General features: G+C 36.7%; 1 protein-coding gene across 4 annotated transcripts in view; it reads right to left on the bottom strand.

The window, feature by feature from the left end:
• The window catches only part of GPSM2 (G protein signaling modulator 2), a 33,026-nt gene that overhangs the window by 9,832 nt on the left and 2,431 nt on the right, over positions 1-20,763 (bottom strand). For 3 of the 4 annotated variants that reach the window (XM_075156482.1, XM_075156483.1, XM_075156480.1), the window contains 6 exons: positions 10,189-10,502; positions 3,622-3,843; positions 2,401-2,536; positions 1,780-1,922; positions 1,114-1,237; positions 715-830 (listed from right to left, as the gene is read on the bottom strand). In XM_075156482.1, coding sequence (XP_075012583.1) covers positions 715-830; positions 1,114-1,237; positions 1,780-1,922; positions 2,401-2,536; positions 3,622-3,843; positions 10,189-10,250 — 803 coding nt within the window. In that variant the 5' untranslated portion in view covers positions 10,251-10,502. Of the gene's footprint in view, positions 1-714; positions 831-1,113; positions 1,238-1,779; positions 1,923-2,400; positions 2,537-3,621; positions 3,844-5,500; positions 5,752-10,188; positions 10,503-20,763 lie in introns of those variants that run through there. The other variant, XM_075156481.1, reaches the window with a different exon arrangement.

The following is a 20,763-nucleotide window of genomic DNA, read 5'->3' as shown; positions in this document are numbered from 1 at the left end:
GCACTTGAAACAGTTTAGTACCAGCATTGGAATAAATATCTGTATTTTCTCCATCATCATGAGCAAGACAGACCTATAGCCACCAAGCCAGCCTGCCCCTGCTGGGTAAGAAGAATTCGAGTGCTAAGAGTATTTGAGTGCTTTTTTTCCCTTTTCAAAAAGACCGGGTAAGCTCTGAAATCCATGTAAGATGCTAATAACATCTACACTGTATCTTTGCCAAGCTTGTATTTTCCCAAGCAGCAACTGCTCGGTGGTGCAGAGATCAAGAAAAAAGTCTCGATTGAAAATAGACTAAATACGTAAAATCATGTTGATGGGCACCACCCATCTCAGCTAGTGAGTATACCTGATACAGCTACCCATCTCAAGTGTATTAGTTACTTAGATCATTCCAGAACTTGCTAAAAGCTAAGACAGTAATCCTTGGTTCTAGAATAAATGTCTATCAATAGAAAGATGTCTACAGAGCTGAGAAGAATCTAAAGTAACAAAGAAGTTAAAAAAAAATGAAAAAGATTAATGCTGCCCCTCTCTTGAAAGAACTGGAACAGTTAAACAACTAGGGAAAAATGTTATTTTTGCTAAAAAAATGCAGCTCTTTTCTAAGTGTATTTTCAAGAGGTAGCTGTTCTACAGTGAGCTAAAGTACCAGGCACAACAGAAATAAACTGTACAAGAGGTACAAATTATATTTATAAGCAGTCAACTAACTTGTAGTATTCAGAAGCGGTTTCAAATTCACCCAGGAATATGTAGGCGTTTCCAAGATTGCTGTACGCTCTTCTCTCCGCTGATCTATCACCAAATTCTTTTGCAATTAGGAGACGCTTAAAAATGTGAAATAATTGCGTTATTTACTCAATTTTGTAGTTTGTAACATACATTTGCATTCAGAAATGCATGCTCATAGTTTTTCCACCGTGTGTCTATATCTATTCTTTAGGCTAACAATGCTTGAAAAGAACAGCCAAACTTGAAGCTGTGCCATTAAGATTTAAAACTTGCATTAAAAAGCTTGCAACAAGATCCAACACAATAGATGTACTTAAGGTCAGGAGCAATCAGTGATACTTCGCTAGAACAGAATTCCTTACTAGCACGCTGTTGTACCTGTTCATGGGCCAAAACTGCGCTCCTGAAGTTGCCCAGAAGATAGTGTGTGTTTCCCAGATTTCCAAAGGCACGTCCTTGTGCTGCTCTATCACCCAGCTCTGTTACTATTGTCAGGTTTTCCCTGTTTTGGGGGAAGTGAGAAGGGGAAGAATAGTGACTTTTAAGAGTGTTTTTTCTCACAGTCATTTAAATAATAATTTTTTAAAAATCTTTCCATTTATATAAAGGAAAAGGTAGAGGTATTCTACTTTGGCCTATTTTAATGGCCTTTATGCAACCATAAATCTTCCATTGAGTAGGAAACATTTCCTGTGAGATACTGAACTGCATTCTTACTCAAGCTGATGTGCTCGCTTCTAGTTATCGAGCTACCTTATATACAACTATACTGCAGTCCTACTGTTGTCTCAGTCTGGTTTGAAGAGTACTACTGGATTCTAACATAAGGGAAGGACTTATCAGGTAATAAGAGCTACACTAAAAATGAGGGCGTAACAAAAAAACAGTGCACTTTCCAGTGTGAAAGGGAAAAAATTCACAGGTACCACTTTTCTGAACAGAAGCATGCCACAGGTTAGCTCACAGCACCACAAACCTCCCAATATTCTAATGAACTAGATTACCATATCCTCTCAATCCCCAACATGTAAAGCTACTACTTACTCATAATAATTTGCAGCTTTTTGTAAAGCATTTTTCACATCATCTGGAAGTTCCCCCGGATCGTGAGTCCCAGCACTAGCTACGTTTTTCCCTTTAGAGTGATACACATTTCCCAGATTATACAGTGCTCTTGCTTCTCCAACCTAAACCAAAAGTAAAATAAGGCATTAAAATTTTATGCTTTAAAATCTTGTGTCACAACTATTGGTACAATCCACAGATGGGAAAGAAAATTTGCTAACTAGTTGTCAACACATGCTCTGCCCATTCTGAACATGTTCTTATCACCCACCTTACTCCTACCCAATCACACCCCTCAGTCAAATTGTTTTGCATATTACTTCCTTTTGAGGTGCACGATACATAATAATTCTTGAGGCCAATTATCATTAAAAATTAGATTTAAAAAACCCCACAAAACAGGATAATATTTATTAATCTGGATCCATAGTCTTCCAGGTGCCAACAACTATCTTGCAACTAACAGATTCTTACTGTCTAGAAGAAATAACTAAATGTTCAGTATTTACTTGCCTCTGAAAGGTGGTACACTCATTACCAATACAACAGGGTTAGCAATATGTATTACAGTTTAATTCCAGATTCCTAAGCAATTCTTACCTTATCATTAAGCTCTCTGGAAATATCCAGATGTCTCTGACAACAAACAATAGCTTCTTCAAAATTCCCAAGTACCTTTAAGGTGTTGCCCAGATTCCCACTAGCTTTAGCTTCTCCCAGTAGATCTCCAATGGTTCTAAAATTGCAGAAGTAAAGCACCCAGTAAATAGTGTATAATTTGAAACCAAGCAGATGATCAATGGCAGACAATCAGAAGAATTTATGAAAAGAGATTAAAACCACTTAAAAGCATACGTATTCAGTTCATTTTATATCTAAAATGCACTCACATAAATGTTGTTCAATCTGTGGTTACAGACAATTTTGTTGGTGCTGTTTGTGCAACTGCTAGTATTCATGGTATTGATCATCTACTTAACATTAAAAAAAAACAACAAAACCCCCTCACTTCTTGTAGGAAGCAAATAAAGAGAAAATTCTTAATGATTATGTAGAAAGACAGTCCCAGCATTAGAAAGAGAGGTTTAACTGTTTCTGCATTTTACTTGACTGTCAGAGTCTTTTATTATTTACAAGACATACTGGTCTCCCAGAAAGCTCAAGAGGTAATACTACATTTCTAGATTCTAAATGAGACTAAGGCAGAAGACTGCCACTGAACCACTCAGACCGTGACACTTGGGGAATAACACAACAAAACAAGTTCCCACAAGGTTACAGCACTTCAGCAGGTTAAGGCGGGGGGAAGAATAGATTTGTGCCTAAATTGAGGTGAAGTACATTAGGTGCCTGTGTCTTTCATTGGATCTATACCAAATCATTAAAAGTCAGATGCATAAATAGCATATGAAATGCATAGGCTTTTTAGATTTCACAATATTGTATTATGAGTTTTACACAGAGAAACATGAATGAGCTCTGTTTAGTTAACAAGAGAGCCAGCTTAACATTCTGGAGAACCAGAAAGACTGAGTTTTAGAATCAGGAAAGGGTAAAGAAAGGGTGGATTTAAAGAAGCCAGTTAATTACCCACAGACCTGGTGAGCCTTCAGTCAGTACTAGGATTATGGTGCTAGACCGAGTATTAGCTCCCAGGTTAAAGGGCAATCAAGTTACCTGCCAGACCTCTCTGCCATCACCACATTCACTCATTACCCGGTATTAATGGCAGGGTTTGGTAGCAAAATGAACAGTCAACTGCTCATCTCTACAAGAATGGGATGACATGGAGAACGTGGTTAAAGAAAGACACAAGATTACCTTGCAAGAGTTAAATCATGGTGATGGTATTCCAAGGCCTTTGCATATTCATGCAGGTAGAAATAGGCATTGCCTAACTGGCTGTAAATAGCACTGAGTGTTTTTAAATCTTCAGTTCCAACCTGAACAGCTGCTTCAAAGAAAGATACACCAGCTCGGCAATCTCCTGCTTTACACAGGCGCTCACCTTCCAAAGCCAGCTCTAGGCAGGAAGCCTCCATCCTGCACAATTTAAGGAAGAAGAAAAAGTCACTCTAAATGTAGTACTTTGTCCAATAACCTGAGAGCTGAAGAGGTTATTTTACTCAGAGGGTCTCCATCTGTTTAGGACAGGGAGTCAGCACCACAGTACAAGCAATGAGCTTGGTACTACAACATTACAGAAACTAATGCTGAAATGGAAATTGCAACTTTAACAGTGATAAGCAAATATAACATTACAACAAATAGTTTCAACTTTTTCTTTCTTTCTTTCTTTTTAAGTCTCAGGGAGGAAATCCAAACACTGCTTTGTCCATATATGGCACCTGTAGGATTCAAAAATGCACAGTTTTCACCATCTAGATAATTTCAGAAAAGTGACCTAAAAATCAAGCTATTCTTGGCAAATACTGATTTTGACAAATGTAAGCACTTTTATTTTTAGGTTGATACCATAGTTACCTGCAAAATGTCTTATGGAAAAAAAATATTAAAATTCAAATATTCCTGTGTATCAGCAACGATGACTATTTTTCCCAAAGTTGTTTCCTATGTAATTCAATACTCCTTGGTACTTCACCTTCTCCTAGAGTGGCACTGCTATGAAAATTCTCAGAGTGTAAAGAAAAAAGATCTAGATTGAATTAACAACAAAATGTATGTCAATTCAAGTTACTTAACTGAGATGCCATCGTTCCAGAAGCCACTGGAATATTTTTTATTATTATGAGCAAATAATTGTGTAATTATACAGATACAAAATACTGCAAGCAGTAAAGAAGATACTCATGAATGAATTTATAGCAGAATTTTCAGATTACATTTTGAAAAATGAACAAAGAAGCTGCTAGAGAACTGCAGCTGCCAAAAAACATTCATATGTATTTTTGCTACTGTGAATTTAGGTGTACAAAAGTAACATTTCAGTAAGTGTTAATGTTAATACAAACATTTCCTACTTTCCAGTTCCAAAATGTGAGGGAGGTAGGGGAGAGGAGGATGAGAAGGAAGAAGACTTCGGGATCTTGATCTGGAAGCAATATGGTTCTCTAGTTTTTTCAAGATATATGCATTTTAAAAAGCTCACAAAAATGCCATCATTCTCCTTTTAAAAGATTTTTCAAAAAGAAAACTCAGTAAGAGACATTCTGTAAGTGTTTAGAAAGTGTGTGCTAGTATTGCCAAAAAGTGGAGGTCAACTTCGTAAATTTGTCTATTGTTTTGAATTTTCTTCGAGATGGATTACAGAGTGAGCATAAGGGATTGCACTCTAAAACAGAACATTTTATGTAATTAAAGATATCCTCGTTATGTCATCATTTGATATTTACCTGGTTGTAAGAATAAACCGTTTAGAATTCTATTCCTAAAACCATTTCCCTTCATATGCACAGATGATCAGTAATAGCAACAATCAAATGTTTGCTGCTCCAGAAGTTATTTTAATGGCAACACCAGAAGACAGCTGTTTTGACAAGACATAATGATGAAGTATTTAACATACCTGCAATGTTTACATTTCTTAATTTTTCTAAATTGGAAAAAAATAGGTTATACAACATTTTACTCAAATCTGAGCGAGAAGGAAATATTTTTGAAAAATCCAATGACTTTCAAGTCAACTAGAAGAATTTGGATCATAGGTAAAATAAGCTACCAACACAAAACAGTACCGTACCTGCTGGTCTTCGACATTCCACAACTTAAGCACAACGAGATGACAGACATATTTAGCTTCTGCAATTAGAAATACTGTATGCTTGGTAGTTGGTAAAGATGCAGACAGCAAATGATAACTCAGGCATGAAGTTCTTCCCAGGCCCAACTTCTCAGGTTGGATATCCATAACACATGCAGTATTTTTAGGTTTGGAAACTCTTCTCAGAGAAGTTAAAGCATTCCTATTTTGCTAGAACACACAACCTGGTTGTGCATGTGTTGAATGTAAGACAGAAAAAGGCAGAAATAATCATTTCTGTACAGTTAAGTACAGGCAGAAATGATTACACCATCAGCAACTGAAGGTTTATGACTTAAAACACTTCATTGGGTAATCTTAATCCTATCCAAAGAGGTTCTCTCCGGGCACCTCATGTTAACTGACATGTCCAATTAAAGTGACAGCTAGAAAATATGGTGCTCCTTAGTGCGAAGATTTAGACCATTACACAATCACATTCATTTCTTTGGATCTTTAGCTTGAACGGCTAAAAAGGGTAGAGCTTTCAGAAAATGTGTATGTGACATAATAATAGTCAAAATGCTATACTGGACTCCAGTTTTGTAAGTGAATTTATCCCATTAAAAAAATTCATGTTTTGATTTGCAACTGTGATGCATCGGTCACCTAATATACAAAGAAAAGGCACAGTTTAAAAAGGTACAAAGACAATATCAGAGAATGCTAATTTTCCTGATATACTGCATTCAATTAATTTCACACTATGCCAAAGACTGACAAATGCCAAAGCAGCATTACCATTTCATCAAGGAACTTGAAACGTCTTTGCAACCCCAGACTTAATATAACTTACAAAAATGAAAGATTTGGGTTTTTTCATACAGAACATAAATAACTATGAAGCCAAGGTTTATACCTTGATGAAAATCAGCTGTTATTACAGGGTGTTTCAATTCAACCAGAATTACAGGAAGTAAATGAGAATGGGAATTAGTAATTGTTTGAATAAAAAATAACCCAAAATTTAACACTAGTCTTGAGTGCAACTCTAGAAAGGTGGTGTTAACAGGTTGCTAGAATCTGTACAGCAAATTAAAGCTATTCCATTTGGAATCCAAAGATTCCATTTGGATCCATTCTTACTGACCTTCTACAATTTCAAAGTCTAAATAAGCTATTAAAAAAAGAAAATAATAGAGAAAATGAAACATACATTTCCACAGTTGCCTGTACCCCATATTAATATTTTATTTGCATTACGTAAGAGCTATGAAATCATTTCATTATTTTAAAAGTTTGCTAGGCTTATCCATCAAGTACAAAAACTGGACTCAGAGGAAGTTTGGTTTTAGTTTGGGTTTTTTTTTTTCCCCTCCATTACTTAAAGGACCGTTATGAAAATTAACTTTTTTTTTTTTAAAAAAAAAAAAAGATTTACATAGGTGTTCTCCAGTCAAAACCTCTCAGGAACGTTTTAATTGTCCCTACTAATAGTTAAATAGCATGTCGGCAGTCTAGACAGGGCTAGGTTATCAATGTTTTAGGAAGTCATTAAATAGTTACAAGGAGAATATGAAATTACTTTCTCTGTTCCCAGGGCTGAATTGAATTACTTATTTATTCAACATCCAATGGCTAAACAAAAGACACATTGAATCCGCAGAGGCGAGAAGAGAACAAGACCCATTCATCTGTGCGCTTCTAATGAAATTCTGTTCCTGCTAAGCAGGATAATGTTTTTCCAGATATTACTGTGGAAATACTCATACAGGGCTTTGTTTTGTTATTCTGTTTATAGTTGCCTGGACCTGTTCTCTGAAGGGTTGGCATCTCCTGAATAATTTCTCATTTGTAAAACTACCTCATCCTTATCTGTCCTTCTAAGCTTTTCATCTTGCCTGGATCCCTTTTCTCTTCCCCCCCGCCCCCCCTTTCTTTTTTTTTCCCTTGTTCTTCTCTGACCTTCACATTCTCTTTTGACTCCTTATAAGAATATAAACCCTGTGCATATGCCTCCACCATAGCCTCCCTGTTTTTTTCTCCCATTTTGGAGTCTCCCTTCCTTCAGCTGTTCTCATCTTGCAATAAAGAACAGAAAACTGGTAAGAAATAAGGCAATAGAAGGCGGCAAGACCACTCATCGATTACTACAATCTTTAAATAAAATTAATTCAGTTTTACTCTGATCAATTCTCACCAAGAGGATTTTTTGCCACTGAGAGGGAACACGGCTGCCATGCAAGTTGCCATGAAACATGTTGATACATGTAACATACCTAGACACAAAATAAAAAACCCCTTTTACATCTCTCTAATTCAGATGCATAAAATTACTAATGCCACAGCATCCTATAATAAAGATCACATACTATTCCTGACTCCTGCCCTTATTCTTGGTTTCTATACATAATGCAGAAGCATACCACATTGACCACTCCAAACAACTTAACTACACCTCCACTGGAACACTGTGTCTAGTCAAACTAAGTTTGATGGCAAACTTAGAAACAAAACACACATACACAAAGAAACCACACACCTGAATTTTGGGTTCTTTTGCTCCAGGCAAGATAAAAGCAGTTACAAGTTTTTGGTGTACGAGTTTAGCAGGCCAACACAAGTGAGTTCTACAAATATTTACCCCATAGATCACTTACTAGTCCCATTTATTAACATCAGCAATTTATTTTCAGTCATTAAACAACATAAGAATAAAAAATAGTTGCCTTCCACCAGCATAAGCATTTTTATAGCTGCTAAAGTGATACTGGTCAACTACAGTGGGGAGAAAGCAACAGCTTGCACAGTAAGAAACAGACCCGTAGTAAAGCCTTTCCCCAGCTTCTTTTTAAAGTCAGTTCTATTGGAATACCAGTGGGAAGGAAAAAGCAGTCTGAAAGTCAAACAAGCCTGGGACAACACCTGTAGGTAAAAAATTTTAAATACTGATAAATAACACCAGCACCCCCAGTAATTTATGACCTATTCTTTCCTGCATTGAATTTTAAACTACAACCAAATAAAATCTTTCCAAATTATAGCTATTAAATTAAATCATCATAAAATTCCAGTTCAATATACTGAATTAATTTTGCAGTTCCTCTAAGTTTTAGAAAAGTTTAATATTTAAAAAAAATTAAAAGGATTGTGCCTTGATGTTTTTTAAATATTCATCAGATTACAGTTCTTACAGAAAGGTTTAATAAGGCCATTAATGCTTTTATTGTTAATCAGTATCATTCAAGCCTGTACTGAAATGCAGCATAAAGTAGTAAGACATTTTGCCCTGGCTGTGCTTGCCAATTTTTCTGAAGTTATTTTTGGCTTGTCAATTTAAACCAGACAATTGGCCGTGCCACTTTCTTCATCCATTTACTTCTATAATAGCACCCCGAACAGCTCCTGCTTTTATTAAAGAGTGAGCAAGGATCTTCTATAGTTGTCTGGCGAGGACCAAGAGCATCAGCAACAGCGTGGGTAAACAGATTACAGGAATACTGGGAGTTAGATACATTCAAGAAACACAGAGCACAGAAGAAATATCATGCTCACACACTTAGGGATTCCTGCTGTCAAGGCCACCATATAAAGATTTCAGCAAAATAAAGAGAGCAGAGCATATATTACAGCTTATTTGCTAATTTTCTACAGTTTATTTGCTAATGAAAAATCTCCTCCTGCTGACTGCACTGCTAACCAGAACTAACACTGTACTCCTATGAAACGGAAGTGCAATCTAACAGCAATCTAACGCTGTCAGAACATTTTCAGAATTGATTTTAAGCCATAGCATGTCTTACGAATAAGAGTAGTGCTTTGTTCCTGCTAGCTAGCAAGGAAAAGGCCTCCAAAGCAAGGATGAACAGGGGAGAGGGTGGGGGGAGCACACAAGAATCAGGCTTTTTATTTGTTTTTAAAACAGTCATTCCGTGGACAGTGTTCCAGTCTCCCTTCCTATTGAATGAGCTGCAAGATTTACCCTTCCAAACACCAGCCATCCAAATACCAGGCACTACACAATGCTTCTGCTATTCAGGTTCATTAGAGGGAGTCTGCAATGCTAGCATGTTGTCCCACGTCCATAAAGGGGGTTCCAGAAGAAAAATTATAAAAGCTCTCAGATGGGAAATCACAAACGCTCTTGACTTGCAATAACAGTACTTTTTTAGTCCAAGGTATCAAAGCAGTTTTTATCTATCAGTCAAATCTCTTTATTTTAGGCAAGGAAAATACTGCTCTAGATGACAGTGCACCTAAAAATTCATCATTCGTTGAAGCAATAATGGGACAAGTACAGAGAAATTTAGCAGACAAAACTCAACAATTTGCATATGCAGTCCAAAAGCCAAAAGAAGAGAGAGAGCAGGTATTACCATGCAGGGATCATACTTCATATCATTCTACCAGAAATACAAAGAAATACAGACAAATCATGTACTATTCTGCAACTGCACACAGTTCCAATACTATACAATCACGTAATTATATTAATATAATCTACTATATAACAAAAGTGAATTTTCATAGTTCAAAAATCGAGAAAAGCAAAAAAAAACCACAACAGTGATTTTAGCTTTCAGTTTCAGTAACACTAGTAACAGAGATACCAAACTATTTGTTGCAACTTGTTTAGTTTTCTATTATCAACAGCACTTATTCATCCATACTAAAATTAATAGTCTTACCTGTATCGCACATGAAAGGAACGTTCTTCACGCATGCTTATCAAAACATTACTTTCCTCCATTGAGTTGCATTATCAGTAGAGAAAATAATACTGTTCTGTAGTAGGGTAAGTACTTTACTACGGAGAATTGTTGTCAGAACACCATTCCAGTTAGTATATTAATAAGTTGGAGTAAAGATATCCTAAGCTCCTGTTGAAAAACTCTTCTTTATTACTAAGGTAAGGAGGTCACTGTCAGACACATCTTAAACCTTCAGAAACATGTTCAAGTTCTTTCATCTGTGGCCCTTTAAGCTCCATTCAGCTGCGTTTCTGCAAAGGGAACACAAGATGCTTGGCTTGAAGTCTCATAGTCAGTTAATAACTCATAACCATTTGCAGCTGATGTAAAAGCATAACATTACTCCTACTACGCAGGAAGCGTCAATCAAGAACTTAAAGCCAGAGCCAAAACCTTCTACACACATATGGCAATTCCTGTAGGCAAGTGAGAAAGCAAAGAACGTTTAACAAAAACCAACGCTCTCTTTCTGTTGGAAACTTCGAGTAATTTACCCTTGTTAGTATTCTTTGGTCTCATGAAGTTCCAAGCAAAAAGCTTAAAGGATGAAAGCTATAGAATGAAAGGCATAATATAAAACAGATCACAAACTGCTTTACATGTAAACAGCACTGCTGAAACCCTGCTAGTTTGCTCAAGTCCCACAGTAGTCAGAACTGGCTGACACAATCCCATCTGGAGATCATCCATTCTGGAGATCATCCCACCCAGAACATTATGAGCACAGAAGCCAGCAGAGGTTTAAGCTCTATTCCCCTTTCCCCTCCCCGCTCCCAAAAGAAAAGGAAGGGAGGAATGGGGGTTTTTGGTTGTTTGGTTTGTATTTTTTTTTAACATTGGCTTCACATTCCAAAATGCTGCAGCATTGCCATATGAGCTCCAAACTCTGCTTCAAAGGGACTGCAGCAGCCAGCACTTATTTGTTAGGCATGTTTAGGCTGGCAGGGAAAAGATTAACAGAAAAGAAACTCCATATTCAAAAGTTTACCCACTTTTAAGTATATTTTTAGTAGAGGAGTTGACATATTTATTGCTCAGTACCAACATTACCTTCCTTTGCAAGTAAACATACAGTTGTGTAATTCATAAATGCGTATTTCATCAAGAGACTGCAGAGATGTCAAAAAACAAGAACAGAGCTCAGATTTAAAGCTGTCACCAGAAGAAAATGTAACCCCCTCTATTTTTAATTGCCGATGTAGGCCGTGCCTTTTCCTCTCATTGGTTTTATCAAGTACCAGCTGTGAAGATTCATGCTTCCTATCATACTCTACCTTGACAGCACTCCTCAAACAGACCATCCACATTCTTCCAGTCAAGCGACTATTTTGCCTTTCCACACTCATCATTAGAATTATTTGGCATCAACAAGTGGGTGTGGGTGTATTTTTGCAATTACGAAGTGTGACACATACAGTTTACAATACCATTGCAACCCACATACTGGGAAGACTGTGTTACAGGTATTTACTCTCCGGAAGTTTGTCCGAACTTCAAATCAGATAACTCACACAAGCAGATAGCTGTAAGCCACCCAGCCTACAGCAATCATCCATGAGCATTGCTGCTGCTCAGCAAATGCAAGGGAATTGAAAGTTCTCTTCCATAGATGGATACACTCATGCAAATTACTACATGCCACAAACTAAAGTGCGTACTTTGGCAACTGCCATGGATCATGAAATAATGACTGTGGTAATTTGTTTGTATATTTATACTGTAACTGCAATTAACTTAATAATTTGTTTTAAGAAGCTTTTTTAAAAACAAAAAGCCAAATCTAATAAAAAACTAGAGTTCTATTTAAAAGTACATGAGAATGATTGCATTTATTTAAATATCAGTTATTATTAGCAGTATTATTTCACATAAGCTGTTGATAACTTCATTTTATCTGTCCTCCTATTTAACCTCATGCTCTGACTGATGCCACCGTCTCCCACCAGCTGGAACCACTACTCCTGCTTTCTTCCCTCCTTAGTGGCCATACGGCACATTCCTGGTCTTAGGAGGGTGATACGGACACAACCGAGTTGGCCAACACATCATGATCACAGATCCAACAAAAATTACTGGGTCTGGTCTTCATACCTCACTTCCTTCACCCATAACTCATTAGGATCTCAAGTTATACCTTCAACCACGCCAACATGTAATCAGCAAGCAAACTTGAAGCATATTAATTAGAGTGGTGAATTCAAAATTCAGGAGGCGGAAATTGACGAACCCTTCCACAGACAGTATCTCTCAGGCGTAAACTGGCCTTGGGAGGATTATACAAGAGCTCTTTCAATTGATGCACCTTAACTGTTCAGAATACCTCTGCATACCAAGCCCTCCCTGAGCTGGTGATCGACATGAAATTGACTGAGAGGACAGGCTGCCTCAGCAGAAAAGCCCCGTGCATTAACAGAAAGCAGGAGACATTCTACTCTATCGGCGTATCTAACAGTGAAACAGGCTTTCTCCTAAACTTGCATTTTTAATTAAAACTTCATGTAGCATGAAGAAAGCACTTGGTGCTTACTCGGAAAAGAATCTGTATTAATGCAAAGCAGCTGCTTTAAATTTATTCTCTCCACACCTTTAAACAATGCAAAATCCATATCCATGTTAAAGAGCTGCCTTTCAGGAAAGCATAAATAGAAAATTGAACTTGTATGCACAACTTTAAAATGCACAATTTTACTATTCCAGCTATCAAATAAAGGAAGTCCTAGCTTTTTTGTAGTTTCAAAGTAGCGGAAAAAAGCGTACAGAAAAAAGATTGGGCCTCTTTCCTTCCACTCCTTCAGAAGTGGAAAATTAACTAAACTGATGTTACTAATGACACAGCGGTATGACACCAAAACCAACACCACCTCCCCATCCCCCCAAAATCAAATAAAGCAAGGCAGAGGTTAGGCAAACAAATGCGGCAGCCAGTTTATACCCCGCAATAGACAAAACATGCACTTTATCAACTATTATTACGAGAAAATGATGAGCCATATTTAGGGCTTATCCACGCCGTCCATAGACAGGTAAAGGATCTTCAATTAAACCATCAGTAAAAAGCTAACTTTGCCTCAATTCAATGCTTTATCTAAAGATGTTCTTACCACTGTCAAAAAGTCACTTTTCATTCTTTTCTATTAAATCACAGATTTATATAGAAGCTATATATATATAGAAGCTTGGGGTTTGCATGGCATGAGGTTTTAAGACTGAATTCCTTACTAAGTTCTATGAAACTACTTTTAACTTGATTCTCTGAAATTGCATAAAATCTATTAAGTTAATTTCTACAAATTTTACAATGAAATTAAAAAAAAAATCATGGTAAACTACGGATGTTACATACTGAAAGGAATCGCACACAACAATGCTTTAAAAAGTGAAACCCTATCACACTTGCACTTATTCAGTATTTTTCACAAAATTATTATCAGTGTTCTCAAAAAGGGAACCAAGGCCTAAAGGCTGATATTCAAAGAAAGTACATCTCAACCTTCCATTAACATCACTGAACTGAATCAATGATATATATGCTAAGACTTGAATGAGGCTCACTCTGTCTGAAGAAAAATTACAGAAGAAAGCAAGACTCCCCCCATCTTCAATTCTGATCAGTGTATTTCAAGGCCCTGACAGCAATAAAACCATAGACGTAATTTCTTTCTCAAAAGCCTGTTATGCAAGCTAATTGTCCTAGTTATTACAACTTCCAGACAAGCATTTCATGTTTTAAGGCATTTTCCATTTCAGAAAATATTTGGTTACATATTATGAATTTTATCACAATGGTAGACAATCACTTTAATCAATTTGCAGTTATTTGTTACACTGAACTTCTACAATAGACCCCTTCATTTTAACTTTTGATAGAATACCATATTTCCACACAAGTGAGAATGAATCGACAAGCAATAGAAAGCCAATTAGCAGTACACAGAACCAATAAGCACAATATAGTTAGAGAGGGAGATGTTTTTTTCCCCTGCATCTCCTTAAAACAGTAAATTTCTGCAACTTCATCCGCTCCTTGCTGGAGTTCGTCAAGACGATCAAAAGTACTGCTTTGCTTATCTACTCTTACATGGCTGACTGGCTGACCTACGCTGACTGGTCACTTGGGGGCTGACAAACAGAGCATCTAACAATTCAATTCCTTCTGCCTTCCCTAAAGGAGACAATCAAGCAATGCCTTCTCTACCCATCTGCTATTTTTCACAAAGCTATAGGAAAGGAGCACCTGCCAAATGAAGTCATCACTGACCGAGAGAATCAAAAGCTACTAGAGGAAAGTACAGATAGAGGAAGACCAATTGCACAAATTGTATTTCCTTAGAAAAACTAGCTACAGAGATTTGTTTTTTCAAGATTAAGGCAAATTTCCCAACAGTGAACTAAGTTTGAATTTCCTTTCAGGAAGAGGCTATAGCGTGGGTGGGAAAAAAAGGAAAAGCAGCTTTAACTGGATTATTTAAAAACAAAACAGAGCTTTGCATACCCTATGGCAAAAGAGACAGACTAAACAACAAAAATATACTGACAATTCTATTACTAAAATATAGAGATTAGCTTGGCTCCAGACCTTCAAAATATAAAACAGCATATAAACACAAACAGTACAACAAGGAACACTCAGAACTAGACAAATCATAATTTTAGTCTTCAATGCTGTCCAAGGGTATTTTTAAAATTTACCTGAATTAACAAATAAGCCTAAAATAAGCAAAAAAAAAAACCCTTAAAATTCTGTATCAAATTTAATATTGTATTTACATAGCATCATCATTAGCATTTCTGTAGTAATAAATATTCCCCTGTGAATGAACCTTAAAATAACTGCATGACATTTTGGGAAGTAGCTGTTTTTTCCAAGCGTTGAGCACAGCACAATACAAGCGACTAGTCATGAGAGTGGATTATGCAGATGCAAGAAACACTGCACTAAGACCAGTGTGGTTACTCTTGGAAGCTTAATTTTGAACTCCTCTCTGCACCACTTTTGACAGAAGTTCAACAGCTGATTAGCTGACAGCACACAGAAACCACCTCCACTGATGAAGTGAATTTGAGGTTTTATTCAGAGTCGATGATGATGTGGAGCAATACCTGCTCTGAAATACAATACCTGCTCTGAAATACTGCCCTTTTCTCCTCATGGATTTATATATGGAGCAGATACCCCCAGAATAAACCACGGGGCTTCTTTTAAAGGACTGGCGTAGCATCGTACAATACAAGCAGCATGCAAGCATACTTTCCAGCATACAATCCAAGTGCAGCTCACATCAGACATTAACGGGTGGCATCTAGAGGGCAGGACGGGAAACCTGAGGTTCATACACAACTACCTCGGACACTTCTCCTAGGTGCGAGTCTCACAAAGCAGATTCTGCAGAGCTTGTAATCACTACGGATCACGGGAAAGATCCAGCCTAACACATCCTAAGCTACCAGACTCATCAGACAAGCTGCAAATAAATTAATACCACTATCTGATCTTCTTGATTCAGATGCTTTCTCCTCCACCCCAATTATATTTACCATGCTGACTTATATATGGGCCCATATGAAACTAAGCCACATTACTGAATATTGCAGACAATCCTAAAATGGGTGGAAGGGGTGGGTATTGTATCGGGCCACACGTGATGTTCTTTCAACAAAATAGGAATCCTACCAACCCACTGCTCCACAAGCCTGGAATTTCACTTAGAGCATACTAATAGAAGAAGGAATATGAAGTTTCCTCTCCTTTACCCAAATCATGTGGACAGAGCTATCTTTTATATATGAAACCATCAGCTCCTTGCCGGAAAGAGAATCAAAAAATTGTAACTGACAGCATAAGGCTAGACAGGCATTTTATTACTGGAACTGATCGATGCATAGCTAACTACCTTTTACGAATCAGAAGAACAGAATTACTATAGTGAGGTATGGAAACTTGACTCCATTATCTATGAAATTATTTCATCTCCCTTCTTAGCCAGTTAATGCCCAAGACTTAATCACTTCGTATAACCAGCAGTCTTTATAGACATTCAACAGAACCCACAGAGGTTATAAAAGAGTAGAAAAATACTAATAATAGGAGCTATGACACTCAAAAAATTAAAATAATTGCTAAATGAAAGTTTACACAAATGCTATCATTATCTGTCATGAACTCCTGAGTGATCCAACTGATTCTATTACTCACTTCTCTCCCCAATTTGTTTCTAGCACTGAATTTACCCAAATGGAAGAAAAGGCTTTTTATCCAAGTATTTTAGTTTACTGGTGCAGTCATCAATATGACTGCAGGAGGAGAAACCCCCTAGTGACAAAGGAGCACAAATATGCCCAGAACAGCCCAAAGTAGTCCAAAGTAGGACTGTAAAAGAATTTTATTGAAAATATTAATAACTATATGAAACAAAGTAATTAAAATATTGCATAAAAACCCACAACTACTTTACAAAATTAAATACATAATTACAAATCATACTAGTATATGAAATTTTATTTATAATTTTTAAATAAGCTTTAAAAAGGTCCTAGCAATGAGATCCTTCTAAATCTTGAGATGATTTAAAAAAAAAACAAACAACAAAATAAACCTAATAGGTGGCCAGCATTCCTGAGCCAAATTTTGCTCACAATGAAGAGAGGATCTCACTGCATCCACAGCTAAAAATGAAAGCATGGACTTGAATTCAGCCCTAAAGGAACACAGCTCCAGAGCAGAGTCCAACATTTATTATCTAATTGCTAATACGGTCCTGCATTATGACAGACATGATAACAGTGGAGATATTTAATTTATCACCCTATTTCTAAAAACATTGTTTGTTTGTGGTTTCCTTTATTTTTTTGGTTACCTAAACCAAATTGACCTTGGTGCACGGTGGGTTCTAAATACAGGCAAGAGAAGGTTTGTTTCCTCTGTGCCCTCTGATGTAGGCTAATTCCTCTTGATTCTCCCTCCACTCACATCTCTTTTTAGCATAGCAGCCTAGATGCCCTGGCTTATACAACATTCTGTTAAAGGCAAACAAAAGTCTAGGAGCATTTCTACATGCCCTCTAGCATTACCTGTATATACTTTCCATTTATTCTGTAGATTAGGAGGAGGTTTTTGCCCTTCTGTTTGTGGAGTACCTAGTTTAATAGAGTGTTTGGGGCTTTAAGGAATTCTAAAGGTCCGCAACATGGCAAGCCTTTTAAATTCTGTATATCCTTTTTGTTTATTTTTTCCTTCTGTTGTTAAAGGGTTGTGCAAACACCTCCTTTAACAAGTAAGCACTGCCTAGCATTATTTTCAGTATTACTCACAATTACCAACCTTAAAACACAAGCAGTCTTAATGACACAAGCTATTTCTGCCAGATCATAAAAAAACTATTCCAAACAACCATGATAACTGAATCCAGAAGCATCTTCCTTCTCTGAGTCAGAGAAGCTCGCCTGCATTCTTAAGGGTTATTTTCTTTTCCTTTTATATGAAACACCCAAGCAGTAGATAAAAACTTCATATACACTATGCAACAAGGGAAACGTTATCATACCAAAAACTAAAGAAAAATTTAAAGCTTTCAGTTAAGCAACATTAAAATTTCTGGCCAGAATCTGGTATCTCTACTCACACTAAACACCCTATTTTCACCCAGCAATCAGATTGAAATGTAAACACATTCCTTAAAATGGAATAATTAAGAGCAGAGATGCCAGAAACTTAGGAGAACGATGCAATGCGTAAGTGACAAAAACCATATATCCTCACTGCTAGTATATTCAGAGTACTGTCATAGTTCCAGGCCAACTTTAGTAAATGCAAAGGTGCCCTATTAGGCATAGTAAAGGTATAGTATAGGTTTGTAAATAGAAATATTTAAGGCATCTGGCAATGATGCAGGCCATATAGTGACTTACAGTCTTAGAATGTATTGTAGACAAAAACAAACAAACAGCTAGCACACATAATTCCACTAAGTAGAGTAGAGTAACACAAGGAAGCGACAAATGCACATATTAGACTGATATCTGTGTGTATTAAGTATCAGTGTCCAGTGATGCAGAGGTGGACCTCTCAGCGCCTCTATCACTTCCAGACTAGTATCCTTCCAGAATAGAACACCCTTTTTCTAAGAGAATCAGTATTTAGCTGGAAATCAGCTTGCTACTTAATGTACTGTCTAGTTGCAAGTTAAAGAACTGGGTGTAGCTAACACAAGTAACCACAAGCATTTTTATTATAAGCATATTCCTGCAGATAGTTTATGTAAGCCATCTATTTAAATCCTGAAGTAAGGCAATCCCACACTATGACAAAATAAGAAAGGAAGAGAACATGAAGTGCCAGCAGAATTTAACTAATATCCTCATAATAAAACTAATCAGGCAACTGAAAACTAATCCTCAATGCAGCAAGGTTAAGATTTCAGATACAAGAAGACAGCAGAATAACATCCTTTTACCTTATAAAATGAGCAAAGTCAGAATAGCTGATAATTTTTCACATATTTGATGCATGAGTTTTTACATACTGTCATTCATAGACTGAAAACAAATATTTTGCCGCCTTCTTTCCAAGCATCCCACAACTGGAGATCAGATTTGCAATTTTAAAGTGCTTAAATGCCACAACAGACTTCAATGACAGTTCACATCAAAGTAATAACTTGTGATCCTTTTATTCTTAGCATAAGCTGAAATCATATTACCACAAAACCAGTAAGAGTTTTGTTACTAAGTGCTGAATGTAAATTTGAACGTTGCTCCTTCTGCTTATTAGGGACAATCTCATCATGCAAATTAACATATACTAGATCTCAGGCCTCTCCCAGCAAGACATTTACTCAAGTACCTTCAGTTTGGGAAATGGAGCATGTTATACAATGTGAAAGAACACCAGATGGGAAAAGTTCAGCACAAAATGTTGACTATTTACACTTAAGCTGATAGAGCAAGTTGATCACAAATCTCTCACTTAGCTCAGCTCCTTCTTGGCCTATAACATCTCTTAAAAAGAGATCCTGGTAAGTAAAAGAAAGAAGACAGATAGATTGCACAAGCATCTTGCAGAGAAAGGGGATAATTAATCTTAAGATTCCATAAATAAAACAAAAATTTAAAACCCTTAGAATCACTGGCAGTAAAACACAATAGCAATTTAAGTGAAGCAATATAGCTGCTATTTCAAATTTCCTATTTCACACTCTGATGCTCATTCAGAGATTAAGCAGGCATTCAGCATAAAGAACTCATTACCATGCAAGTTTTTATCCTGCAAGGAGCAGACGTAGCGCTCATAGAATCTGTATTACACAACCGAAATGATCCATGATAGTTTAATGCCAGCAGCATTGCTTGGTGCACCACCTGTGCCCCTCAATTCCCAAGTATTAACAGCGAGTATTAACTGTCTTCTCTATTGTGTGTCTACAGCTGAACAACATATGGCTATAACCTGTAAAAACTGTGAAGTGCAGGATGAACACATACTATAGTGAGAAGAACACGTGTTGTTTTTTCTTATTGTTTGCTTCCTATAGACACAGGTACAGTTTATTTATGGCACACCACCTATGTGGATTTAAGGAAAACAATATTTGTTGAGATGCCAAGTTGTAAATTGCTTTGCATACTTATTCTAACATTTGGGATGCAGGTGCAAATCTATTCAAAAGCTGGTCAATGTATTTTTTTCAGTCTGTATGGTGAACTGGATTCCATTTTGCCCCCATTGCCCACAGATTTATCCACTACATATACACATTACGACACAAATACAATTGGTCACAATAGCGTATCCTGTCCTCCAACAAACCAATGATCGCTAGGTTAGGTACAGGCTCCAAAGCGTTCCATGCAAGGAACCAAATTCCTAACAGTATACCAGCACGACAATGGTAGAAAAAAAATGTAGTAAACAGAAATAGTAAAGAAGTGAAAAAGATTTAGAGAGGCTTCTTTGAAGATCATTTATGGTTTATATTCCCTGTAACTCAGCTGCATGAAAGTTTTTCCTTCCTACTAGTAAAAGGTTTATAATACACAAAAGTTTTATTATATGTACAAGAACCATATTCTTCAAATACTGCCAAATTTGAGTCCCAAGAGGCAGCTTGACATTAATCATCTGTTCAATACTACATAAGTTTCAGACCATCTCTTACCAGTTTTTCCACTTCTATTTTTCCTGTATTTTACATTCCTAATGTTGTGGCCTTCCACAAAATAATACTTTAGGTTTTTGATATGACCATTTGTATAGCTGACTTGCTATTAAATGCCTAAATAAAAGTTAAGGTTTTTTTTTCTTCACTTGGTATCTCTTTATTCTTTCATCCACAGGAATAGTAATAGCAAGAACAGATTAATCTTTCAGAAAGTCATAAGATCAATACTTACTCCTTAAACATAAACAATTTCATTAAAATGTTAACCTTAAAGACTACTAAACCCAAGACTATTATAGTTACCAGATCTGGGCAGGAATGACTAAGTTGTGGAAAGTGAAACTGACCACACAACTGC

Source organism: Calonectris borealis, chromosome 8, assembly GCF_964195595.1.
Source record: "Calonectris borealis chromosome 8, bCalBor7.hap1.2, whole genome shotgun sequence".
Classification (NCBI taxonomy): Eukaryota; Metazoa; Chordata; class Aves; order Procellariiformes; family Procellariidae; genus Calonectris; species Calonectris borealis.
The sequence above is the reverse complement of the archived record's forward strand: the minus strand, read 5'-3'. Positions and strand labels throughout refer to the sequence as shown.